Source organism: Macrotis lagotis, chromosome 7 (assembly GCF_037893015.1).
Source record: "Macrotis lagotis isolate mMagLag1 chromosome 7, bilby.v1.9.chrom.fasta, whole genome shotgun sequence".
Classification (NCBI taxonomy): Eukaryota; Metazoa; Chordata; class Mammalia; order Peramelemorphia; family Peramelidae; genus Macrotis; species Macrotis lagotis.
In genome coordinates, this window is record NC_133664.1 from 218,608,347 (window position 1) to 218,621,753 (window position 13,407).

Here is a 13,407-nt window from a genome sequence, read left to right on the forward strand (position 1 = left end):
ATAGAATAAGGTAAGTAGAACCAGGAGAATAGTTTATATAGTGACAATAATGTCATAGACATTTGGATCACTGAAATGACCATGATTCCAGAGGATTCTGAATGCAAATTGAGATTGTTTTTGGATACCATCAGAGCAGCCATCTCTCTCTCTGTCTATGCGCCACACGTACACACACATTGTGTGTGTGTGTGTATTTACAACTGGGGTATTTATCTTTCTCAGGAAAGTGATGGTCTGAGAATGAGGTAGATTTTTGTTGATTAAAAAAATTTAGAAATAAATGAAGGGTTATGTCCATTGTGTTAAAAAATATTCTTATATTCATGGTCACAATACTCAGCTAACAAATTCCTATCACATTTGCATATGAATATTTGAATGATTTGCCTATATTTTCCTCATTAACTCCTGGTTTTGTTTGAAATTACAGTTCTTCTTTCCTTCCCAGTCTATAGCCTTATCCCACAAATTCCATTTAAGCCTAAAATAGTTCTTTATCTGATTGCCTCCATTAAATTTTTTCCAATATTAAAAAAATCCTAATTATGAAGCATTTGTCCAATGAAGGAGTATTATAAGAGAGCTAGGAATTTTTATTAGCACTTGTTGTATACCTTTTTTTAAAATTTATTTTTATTAAGGATATTATTTGAGTTTTACAATTTTCCCCCCAATGTTGCTCCCCCGCCCATGGAAAGCACTCTGTCAGTCTTTACTTTGTTTCCTTGTTGTACCTTGACCCAAATTGGATGTGATGAGAGAGAAATCATATCCTTAAAGAAGAGAGAAGTCTCAGAGGTAACAAGATAAGACAATAAGATATCTGTTTTTTTTTTTTCTAAATTAAAGGGAATAGTCCTTGTACTTTGTTCAAACTCCACAGCTCCTTATCTGGATACAGATGGTACTCTCCTTTGCAGACTGCCCAAAATTGTTCCCGATTGTTGCGCTGATGGAATGAGCAAGTCCTTCAAGGTTGAACATCACTCCCATGTTGCTGTTAGGGTGTGCAGCAGTTTTCTGGTTCTGCTCATCTCACTCAGCATCAGTTCATGCAAATCCTTCCAGGCTTCCCTGAAATCCTGTCCCTGCTGGTTTCTAATAGAACAATAGTCTTCCATGACATACATATACCACAGTTTGCTAAGCCATTCCCCAATTGAAGGACATTTACTTGATTTCCAATTCTTTGCCACCACAAACAGGGCTGCTATAAATATTTTTGTACAAGTGATGTTTTTACCCTTTTTCATCATCTCTTCAGGGTATAGACCCAGTAGTGGTATTTCTGGGTCAAAGGGTATGCACATTTTTGTTGCCCTTTGGGTATAGTTCCAAATAGCTCTCCAGAAGGGTTGGATGAGTTCACAGCTCCACCAATAGTGTAATAGTGTCCCAGATTTCCCACATCCCTTCCAACAATGATCATTATCCTTCCTGGTCATATTGTTGCATACCTTTTAAAATACTTATTCTTTCCCTCTAGGAATGTATCCTGTCTGGGATCATGTCAGTAAATGGAAAAAAGGTTCTTCACATGGATAGAAACTCCTATTATGGAGGTGAAAGTGCATCTATTACACCACTGGAGGATGTAAGTTGTAGTTAATTATTCATTTTTCTGTTACTAAGTATCATCAGTTAGGTTTTTAAGATGATCTCTTGTTAAATAATGATGTTGATATCTACGTGGAAATTCCATTTATATAGCATTTGTGTATATATACTTTGGACATTTTTTCTTTTGAACAAAAGTTTAATACTAAAATGCTTACACTCTAATAAGCTGTTCTAGCATGCATTTAAAAAAATTTTTGTTATAATTTTATTGTAAAGAAATCCTGGCATGGAAATTTTCTCTACCAATATAAAATAACATGTTCCTCAAATATTCCTGTACTGAGCAAACTTAGGTTGAAGATGTAGCTTCAACTTAGTTCAACCTGATTCCAAGGTTGCCCGTCTAGTAAAGCATACTCAGTTTTGTCATTTATATAAGAATTTTTAATAAACTTATTAGGGATTAGAATAATAGAAATTTTGCAATCTTTGTCACCATTTGTAGCTGATTTGTTATGACTAGCTAGCTTTTTTACCCTTAATAGATTGTGGACAAGAAGAATTGGTCTTTTTTTTTTTTTAGTTTTGTTGGGCGGGGCAAGGCAGTGGGGTCAAATGACTTGCCTAAGGTCACACAGCTAGGCAGTCACTAACTGAGGTCCCATTTGAACTCAGATCCTCATGACTCCAATGTTGCTTTTTCCATTGAGCCACCTAGCTGCCTCTGAATTGGTTTATTCTTTTGGAACATGATTCACATAAGTTTTGGAAACAATATGCCTTTTCAACATTAATTTTTTTTTATTAGTAGAAATTTTTATATGTAATCATGCTTTAGAAAATGAATAGAGAATTTTTGTTTCATACCTGTGAGTTGGATAAAACTGAATAATATGAAAATTAAATTAAGTGAATTGGGTTTCCTTTTCTAGAAAAAGAAATAGCGTACACTTCTGTATTATCATAACAACGATATACCCTGAATATAGTATCGAATATATTTTTGGAAACTTTAAACATAAGTTTAAAAAAATTTGAACAGATTAATTTTGATTTGAACCAACCTTAAATTATTTTGACAGCTAAACAATTAAATCTTGCTTTCACTTTCTCTAACCTATAGCCACTGAAATAAAAGCTTGTTCTTAAAACTTACTTAGGGGGGAAAATGAGTTTTATTTTTTCAAATAAACAGGAATGTTCCTGAAAACAATACTGTAAGTGCAGGCTGCTGGCAATATTTTTTCTTTAATCATGTTCTTGCTACTGAAATGATTGTCCAGTTAATTTCTAGAGATCAGTGAAATCAATTTAAATAGACACTGAAACTTTTCTATAATAAAGAAGATACTTTAGTGGATCTGGAATTGGGCCTTCTTATTAGGTAACCTCAGTTGTAAATTAGACTTCATGAACTGCATTTTAATTATGACTTCTATTACTATATTTAGAGTAGTGGTATAAACAATGCAGAAACTCTGATAAATTTATCTTTCTTTGAATCTAACTTCACATTGAAACATATTGAAATTCACAGAAAAATAAATGTGCACTTAAATATGCATTATTTTCTTTTTAGTTATACAAGAGATTTAATATACCAGGATCACCACCAGCCTCAATGGGAAGGGGAAGAGACTGGAATGTGGACCTAATCCCCAAATTCCTTATGGCAAATGGTAAGGAATACCAATGGTTTTCATTTTTTCTGAATATCTTGCATTCAGTTTAGAGATAGGAGAAACCATTTTGATATTGATTAACACTGGAAAATGTAAGTAGCAAAAATATTTGTTTATTCTGCTCCTATAAGCAATAGGTATTTCATTTATTTGGATGTAGACCAAATGAAAGTGTTCCCTTTACAAAAATGTGTTAAATAGCATATGGTATTCAGATTCTCAAGACTTAATATTAAACTGAGAACTTTGAAAGAACCAGAAAATAATATTTTCACATAAAAACATTAATGCCTCATTGTATAATGGCAGGTGCTCACAATACACATGATAGTTGTACTTCAGAATTGCCATAAAAGGCAAATTAAGGATTGTTAAAGTTTCTGTCCCACATACTTATGTATTACTTAAGAACCCATAGTTACTAGTTTTAATATGGCATAATTGTATATTTGAGTTTTCTTTAACATAACCTTGTGAATATATGACAGAATTCAGAAACCTAAGTGCTAACTTCCATAAATTTTCACTGTTAAGTCATTTATTTGGAATACTTCCCCCCCCAACTATACAGTTGTAAAAAGTAATTATTATTAATAAACTAACCCTGCATGTACTTAGTGTGAGAGTAAATTAGTAAAACATAATTATGGGTAAGTAAATAATGCATCTAGAAATATTGGTTATTTAAATGTAGACTGAAAGAACTGATACACAAGTTGAATGCATAATTTTTTGTAGGATAGGTGAATTTCCTGAATAAATGAATAACAGATATTTGAAATATATTTGAAAATAAATCTGGACTTGCTGAATAATGAGGAGCAATCATGCATTAATTTAAAGGGGAGGGAAGAATCATGAATATCAGAGAATTCAGAGTAGTAGATCTGGAATCCACAAAGAATATTTCATAATTAGTTTTGTCATCCTGTTGAGAGATCTTAAGGATATGGATCTTAGATGAAGAATCTGAGATGTGATCATTAACCTCAGATTGGTCTAACTGATAGTTTGTGTCAGGATGCTTGATACTGTTCAGAAAACTGAAAAACTCTGGGGAGTCTGAAACTCTAAGAAGGAAATTGAACGATTGTAGACTTTGAGGCACAGGTAGTGTTTCATCTGTGCTATCAGTTGAGGCAGATAGAGAAGTGACAAAGCTATATACTTATTGTTGAAAGAAAGGGGTTTGTTTTTTTGGACCATGGTCAAAGATATTTTAATGATATTGAAGGCTTTAGGGTTGGGACAAAGTGAATATCAAGAGGACCAAGTGACTTTAACCTAAGAATGAAGGTGAAGAAGGAAAAATGCCCTGGCAAAACTCACTAAATTATTTATGTTTTATAAAACAAGTAAGAAAGGAATATTTAATATATATATATATATATAAAATAACAATAACTGGGGAGAGTTTACTTTAGTCATACAGCATTTTCTAGAGATTTTTAAATGCAAAAAAAGCATATATAATGTCATAGGTAGGATGGAACTAATGACTTGAGGTTGAGGTTTTTAAATTTTACAAGTTATTTTTAAACCTAAATTTAATAATAGTTGTTATGCCTTGTTCTGCTTACAAAATGGTTTTCATTAAAAAAAAATGTATAAGAGCAGCTCGGTGGTCCAGTGAATAGAGCACCTGCCCAGGAGTCAAGAGGACTTGAGTTCAGATCCAGTCTTAATACCATGGTATCTTGGACAAGTTATTTACCCCATTGCCCCAGAAAAATATTTTTAAAATGTATAATAGATACCATAGCAACTTTTTTCAGAGAGTACATCTTAGAATTTCTCATTATCATTATCTAACTTTGATTTATCTCCTTAAATAGTGATGTAATTCAGATTTTTTTACTTTTTTATTTTTTATTTGTTCTGAAATGCTCTCCCCACTTATCTCTCTCCCTTCTGATCTCCTTGATTTCCTTCAAATCTCAACTAAAATCTCATCTTCAGGATGGCTTTCTTGATTCCTCATATTTCTAGGGTCTTCCTTTGTTGTGTATTTCCATTTTATCCTGTTTATAGCTTATTTGCAAATAGTTATTTGGTTGTTGCCTCCTCCCCTGTGGATGAGAGCAGAGACTTTTTTTTTTTTGGATATCTCTACCATTTGCTGTAGTACCTGGCTTATGGTAATCACTAAATAAATGTTAACTGACTGACTGAACGATTTATAAGGTAAAAATGGATTCTACAAATCCTCTACTATAGCAATGGTTAAGATTTGGTGCTGTGGCTTTTAGTAGGAAGGTGGAAATAATGTTTATAATCTTTAACTTTTGGTCAAATCTCTCTACTTACCCAATACAAATAATGGTGTTAAAACTTTATGAAATTAATCTTTTTATAGGTCAGTTGGTTAAGATGCTGCTTTATACAGAAGTCACCCGATATTTGGACTTCAAAGTAACTGAAGGAAGCTTTGTCTACAAGGGAGGGAAAATCTACAAAGTTCCCTCCACTGAGGCAGAAGCCTTGGCATCTAGTAAGTAGTTTTAAATTTCATTTTTATTAAATTCCTATAGCTAGGAGCTACCTCAGAGATAGGTCCAGCTCTCTCATATGATAGATGAGGAAACAAATGCAGACAAATAAAAGGATCTATCAGTAAGCATTTATTAAGAATTTATGGCCTAGTCACTGTGCAGAGTCTTGGGAGAGATACAAAGAAAGGCAAAAACAATCCCCTTCCCTCAGGAGCTTATGTTTTGTTTTGTTTTTAATTAAAAATTTTTATTTGAGTTTTACAATTTTTCCCCCAGTCTTACTTCCCTCCCTCCCCACCCCCCCATGGAAAGCAGTCTGTCAATCTTTGCTTTGTTTCCATGTTGTACATTGATCCAAATTGAGTGTGATGAGAGAGAAATCATATCCTTAAGGAAGAAACAAGATAACAACATAAGAAGATCAGACAGTAAGATATCTGTGGTTTTTTTCCTAAATTAAAGGGATTAATCCTTGAACTTTGTTCAAACTCCATGGCTCTTTCTCTGGATACAGATGGTATTGTCCATTGCAGACAGCCCCAAATTGTCCCTGGTTGTTGCACTGATGGAATGAGCAAGTCCATCAAGGTTAACTATCATCCCCATGTTGCTGTTAGAGTGTACAGTGTTTTTCTGGTTCTGCTCATCTCACTCAGTATCAGTTCATGCAAATCCTTTCAGGCTTCCCTGAATTCCTGTCCCTGCTGATTTCTAATAGAACAATAGTGTTCCATGACATACATATACCACAGTTTGCTAAGCCATTACCCAATTGAAGGACATATACTTGATTTCCAATTCTTTGCCACCACAAACAGGGCTCCTGTGAATATTTTTGTACAAGCGATGTTTTTACCCTTTTTCCTCATCTCTTCAGGGTATAGACCCAGTAGTGGTATTGCTGGGTCAAAGGGTATGCTCATTTTTGTTGCCCTTTGGGCATAGTTCCAAATTTCTCTCCAGAAAGGTTGGATGAGTTCATAGAAGAGCTTATGTTCTAATGAGAAAGCAATATGGAAATAATTAGGTACAATAGAGTAGGTGGAAGTAAGGTAAGGAAGAGTAAATGGCAGAGCTCAGACTAGAGCTCAAGTTTCTGTCTTCTGTCTTTTCTTTTTATGAGTGAACTTCTACTCTACTTTTTCCTAAAGCCTCCCCTAACCCCACTAAAAAAATCTTACTGGAGCAGCTAGGTGCCACCGTGGATCGAGCATTGGCCCTGTAGTCAGGAGGACCTGAGTTCAAATCCAAAAAAAGTCTTAATGATGGGACTTAATGGTTAACCTAATTTTGTGTGTGTGTGTGTGTGTGTGTGTGTTTGCCCAAGGTACATAGCTAATAAGTATTAATAAGTATTAAGTGTCTACAGCTGGATTTGAATTCAGATGCTCTAGCTACTGTGCCACCTAATTGCCTCTTAAATCGTTAACCTTAATAGAAAAACCTGACTTCAGACACATACTAACTGGGTGACCCTGGGCAACTGACTTAACCTCTTACCTTCAGTTTCTTCTACTATAAAATGGGGATAATAATAGCACCTACTTTCTAGGGTAGGAATATCAAACTGTAAATTCTTAGAATATAAAACACTTAAGAATGTCTGGTACACATATTAGGTGCTCTATTTATTAATATTTATTAATTCTTCTTCTTCTTATCTTCTCAGCTATTCTGAGGGGGTGTGGGGGGGTATGAGGTAATTAGTGTTAAGTAACTTACCCAGGGTCATACTAGTAAGTGTCAGGTTTCTGAGGCTGAATTTGAACTTAGGTCTTCCTACTCCAGAGCCAATGCACTATCCACTGCCCCACCTATCTATCCCTTTTTCCTTGACTTTAAGGAGGAAAAACAATCTGGGTGAAGAAGGATGAATTTTTCAGGGAGGTCTGAAGCACTAAAAATATCTCACCTATTGCCTCTTATTCATACCTTAAATAGTTGTATCTTACATTCATTCTTTTGGGTTGGTCTTTTCCAAGTTGCTCTTTTTAAGTGAAGTATGTAGGTCTCTAGGTAGGTTATATCTTCATCATCAGCACAAGTTTATTGAACATCTATTGAGAATTTGTATATGGTATGTATGTATGTATACATATGTATAAAGTCTTGGTGATAAAATAGTACCTTCCCTCATGGAATTTTATAATTTAGTTGGGGATATAGCTATGTGACCAAAACAAAAATAGCAAAGTCTTACTGTATTCCTGTTAAGTTGTATAATTAGGGCTTTATTCAATTTATAATAATGCCATTGTGACCAGTTTTCCATAATACCACAGATAACCCTAACTTACTCTTGTCTTTCCTATTACTCTGAATTTGTATCTTTTATTATATACTGTTACCTGAGTAAATTAGGGATAGTATTAGAAATGGTACCTTCCTTTTATTGGTAAAGAACCCTATTCTGCCTGGGTGTCCACATAACTCCATTGTATCTGAGGCAGACATGAATCCAGTTCTTCCTGATTTGAGGCCAGCTAATTCTCCACTGCTCTCTACACCTAGATACAAGTGGAAATTATGTGAACTGACTTAGCTTCTATTCCAGTTGTACATCTTTCTGATGATATCCTTTACAGTACTCCTCTTATGGGACTTAGTAATATGTTCTCACTTCCTTCCACCCATGTTATGGCATAACATGGAGATGGTATTATCTCATGACTTGCTTCTATACAGCATAACTAGAACCAGGGGTGTTAAAAGGATAGGACTTTGTTTCAGGGAGAAGCTTAGGATTCATTCATTACAGGCATTGGACAGTTTTTACAAAAGCAGTCCCAATCTATTTTTTTCTTCCTGTTCAATTCTGAGTCCAATATATTTACTGATCTCTATGACTTATCCACCTGTATGTCTGATAAAAGCTATTCTTCATCCATTCTTTTTTTTGTACTTAAAGATTTTATTTATTTTGACTTTTACATTTTTTCCCCTGATCTCCCCCCAAGGCAATTTGCCAGTCTTTACATTGTTTTCATGTTATACATTGATCCAGATTGAATGGGATGAGAGAAATCTTATCCTTAAGGAAGAAACATAAAGTATAAGAGATAGCAAGATCAGACAATATGATATCAGTTTTTTTTCTAAATTAAAGGTAATAGTCCTTGGTCTTCGTTCAAACTCTACAGTTCAGTCTTCATCCATTCTTAACCCTATATTTTATATGAATTTTATATTCCCCTCTGCCTTTCAATTTTATAACTTAAAGATATGTAGTGTGACTTAGAATGTTCATTTGTAAATAAATAAATACCTGTTTTCATTTCATAATGGTCAAGGATACCTTTGATGCATATGAAGATTGTTCTCATGAAAACATTATAGAGATGGGAAAGTAAGCATATGGATTTTTGGTTAATATTTTCCTTTTTTGGTAAGGTCTAAGATTGTCCACAGGTCTTTTTGTCCTCTCTTTTTGATACTTTGTTGACAGTTAAACCCTCATGGCCTTCCTTTGGGTATTCTTGGTCTTGACCAAATGTTATTTTATTTTTATTTTACATATTACCATTTCTTCCTCTGTCTATGGTTGTTAGAAACCCAGCTTTTTTTAGTTTTTGCAAGGCAATGGGGTTAAGTGACTTGCCCAAGGCCACACAGCTAGGCAATTATTAAATGTCTGAGGCTGGATTTGAACTCAGGTACTCCTGACTCCAGGGCCAGTGCTCTATCCACTGCACTACCTAGCCACCCCAAGAGTTTTATTTTCACTTATACTTTGTGTCTAATTATTTCTTCTTCTACATCTCCCACATCTACTCTGTTTAAAATCACCATCTTATTTTCTTATTACCTGCTACCTAAATTATTGCATAACCTTCATGATTATTCTCCTTGCTTCACATTTCTCCTTGATTCTGTCCATCATACAATTGCTAAAATAATTTTCTTTAGTTGCTGATCTATGACCCCTACTCAGTCAACCTGAGTGATTACATAGTTTCTCTAGTAAAAAATATAAAAATATAAACTTATCTGTTTAGCTTTTAAAGCCCTTTACAACCTGACCCTAACCTTTCTTTCCAGCCTTATTGTACCTCCCACATTCTACAATCTAGTCAAATTGGACTTTTCTCCATGTCTTTATTTCATTTCTGGTTTCTGATCCTTGGAAGTATCTATTCCCCTGTACACCCTCTCCCCCATGCTTCATAGAATCTTTTTCATTGAAGATTCAGCTTTAAGCACCACTTTCTAGATGGAACTTTTAGTGCAGTGGAAAGAGTAGTAAATTTGAAATCAGAGAACTAGAGTTGAAATTCTTGTATGGCTATTTATTATCTGGATAACTTTGGGTAAATCACTTAAACTCTGTTAGTCCCAGTTTCTCAACTGTAAAGTAAGGGTTTGGATTAGATTCACTCTAAAAGTTTTTCTATTCTCTATATGTATGATTTTATGATCCTTGAAATTGCTAGTTCCTTTCTCCCTAACTACCAAGTATTTATTTTATCTTTATTGTGTGTGTGTGTGTGTGTGTGTGTGTAATACACGAATGTGAGCTCTTTGATTCTTTGTATTTGTTTCCTGGGTGCCTAGAATTGCCTTCCACATAGTACTGATACTGTTGATTAATTGAGGGAATCAGTGAGGGCTGCATGGAAAGGGAGGGAGTATTTGATTTGAGCTTAACAAATCAGTAGGCATGTCCAGAAAGTAAAACACCACAATTTTGCATCAGAGAAGACAGTATGCATACAAGTAAATAACTTTCGGATACAAATATAAGTTAATTTTGCAGGGAGGCACTAACAACTAAGGGGATTAGGAAAAGACTCATGCTAGGAGTCTCAACTTCAGGATTTGAGAGATTCTAATAGACAAAGGTGCAGGAGTGCATTCCAAGCTTTGAGGACAGTCTATGCAAAATCAAGAGAGATGAAATGTTATGTAGGAAAAAAAAGATGACAGCTTTGGTTAGAAGTATGTGAAGAGTAATATGTTGCCTGGAAAGGTAAGTTGCAGCCTAATTGTGAAAGTCTTTAAGTGGCAGATAGAAGAGTTTGTATTTGATGGTAATAGAAAAGCATTTGAGCAAAGAATGTGATCAGATATGTTCTTTTGAAGTATCATTTGGTGGCTTTATTGAGGATAGATTGAAAAAGGAAGAAACTTAAGATGGATTAATTGCAATAGGTGAGAAAAGGTGGTAGCCATTTGATATAGAGAACAAGGGGATAGATGTGAAAGATATTAGAGGTAGAACTGAAGACTTGAAAACTGATGAGCTATGAGGGAGAAGTTGATTCTGCAGTTGTGAACCTAGGTGATTGGATGGGTAGTGGTGCCTTCAATAGAAATACACAGTTAAGAGTGTGTCAATTTGGAGGGAAAGATAGGGTCATATTTTAGACATTTAAGAGTTTGAGATGTCTATAGGACATCTGTTTCAAAAGCTGACTAGTCAGTGAAGCAGTGTTTAGAGCTTATTGAACCATTTGATCAGCTTTAGAGAGTAAAAATGAGGGCTTAGAAATGAAGATTAGGCAGAAGAAAGAAAACTGAGAAAAAAAGTGACCAGATATGTCAGAGAACCAAGAAACAACTATGTCACGGAAACTCAGAGAGCGAGTATATAGAATGAATGAGACAGTCACCAGTGTCAAATGTTGCAGATTGGATTTAGCAATTAAGACAATCTGGTAATTGGAGAGAACTTTTTTGTTTGTTTTTAATTTTTAGGGTTTTTTTTTTTTTTTTGCAAGGCAGTGGTGTTTAAGTGGCTTGCCCAAGGCCGCACAGCTAGGTAATTATTAAGTGTCTGAGGCTGGATTTGAACTCAGGTACTTCAGAATTCCAGGGTCGGTGCTCTATCCACTGTGCCACCCAGCTGTCCCATTAGTACATTTTTGTTTGAAAAATGAGTTCAAGGAGCCAGATTACAGTATGAATGTACATGTAATTGACATCTTGGCATATTAAATTAAGTATTGTGGAAATAATAAAGTAGGAATCATTCAATGTACTTACCTGTACTTTCATAGTTAGTAATTTTTCAGATTGTAAAAAAATTTGTTAGACAGCAACTGTATTTGTGACTCTTAAATAGAACACTTTATCTGTAACTCTCCAGTGAAGTTAATGCTGATTGATTTGTTTTCTACTTACTTAGATTCTCACTTTACTTCCTCTAATAGATTACAAACCAACGTGAGCATTGTCTTACTCTTTTTTGTGTCACCCTTAAGACTTCCATAGCACAATGCTGTCATAGTAGGTGTTTAAAAATATTTACTTGAATTCTGCCCCAACTTTGTGTCTTTCCCAGCTAGGCCCATACAGAACTAGACAAAGATAACAGAGAGGCAGCCACAAGTCCCCTACTATGTTATAAAAAATACCTGGGCATGTCAAGTCTTAGAAGTAAACCAACTTTGTTTTTTTGAACCTTCAATTACTTAAAGTAACTTGACAGATAAGAATTCTTATGTAGACAAACTCATTTAAATGGCACTTGTTTGATTTAGAAGACTACTAGTAATAATTATTGGTCAGTGGGAAGGTCTGAAAGTGTTTGAAATAGAGAGTAATAGCTAAAAGTGAATGATCTGACTTTTTTTTTACTTTTGAAATATCTTAACAGAATAAGTGGTTGGACTAAAATTAAAGTGTATTTGAAAGATTCAATTATGTATAGACAGGCTTTTTTCACTTTTTTCACTTGTTAAAGTAAATGACTGAACATATTTAGCAACTCAGCTGAATCTAGTTTGGCTTTAAGGGAGTAGGGTTAGGCAGGTTAACTTTATGCTTCTTTTTAAACAATTAAGGGCATATATGATAGATAAAAGAGGAAAAGTACACAAAAATTTCAGAATATTGGTTCATGCTTGTTTTCTGACTTAACTCAGGTGGTTCAGTTGCCCAATCTCCATTGCTAAAGAAATACAATAAATACCGTTTTAAAAAATTTGTTACTTTTACCTGACAGTGATATTCTTCATATTTCTCTAATTAATGGTGCTTAAAACTTAATTTTATTTTAGTTGAAAATTATAAGTATGCTATAGTTGTACCACTTTATTTTTGGAAAGGTTTATGAAATTGTGAATGTATCACTGCTCTTTCCAAAGCTCTTCCTGTTGGAGACCTTGAACATTTTATTAGACTCCCTATTACTAATTATTTACTTGGTTCTTAAATTTTCCTCTTGAATACTTTATTACTCAATTCTCATTTTGTTTTGTTTTTTCCTCTCGTGTGTGAATATGTTTAGGCCTGATGGGACTATTTGAGAAACGTCGGTTCAGGAAATTCTTAGTATATGTTGCCAACTTTGATGAAAAAGATTCCAGAACTTTTGAGGGTGTTGATCCTAGGAAGACTACAATGCGAGATGTATACAAGAAGTTTGATTTGGGCCAAGATGTCATAGATTTCACTGGACATGCCCTTGCCCTGTACAGAACTGATGAGTGAGTGTTTGGTATTTATTTTAGTGCCTTAATTTTGAAAAATCTCAGGATCTTACTGAAGTCCTTATGGAAGTCCTCCTGATTAGCTTTTCCAATAAAACTTCTTCCTAACAGTAAAGATGAAATTGTAGAAACCTAATGCGCATTGAAAATTAGCCTTATTCTCTTCAAATAATAAAGACATATGAAGAGAGAGGTCTGTGTAGTAGAGTATATTGCTTAGTGTAATTTTATTTACTCCCT

The 13,407-nt window shown here is 34.3% G+C and overlaps 1 protein-coding gene across 1 annotated transcript in view; it reads left to right on the forward strand.

The window, feature by feature from the left end:
• The window catches only part of GDI2 (GDP dissociation inhibitor 2), a 34,569-nt gene that overhangs the window by 6,284 nt on the left and 14,878 nt on the right, over positions 1-13,407 (forward strand). Inside the window, exons 2-5 of the mRNA XM_074194912.1 lie at positions 1,490-1,597; positions 3,143-3,242; positions 5,602-5,736; positions 12,966-13,164. Of these exons, the coding sequence (XP_074051013.1) occupies positions 1,490-1,597; positions 3,143-3,242; positions 5,602-5,736; positions 12,966-13,164 (542 nt within the window). The remainder of the gene's footprint in view (positions 1-1,489; positions 1,598-3,142; positions 3,243-5,601; positions 5,737-12,965; positions 13,165-13,407) is intronic.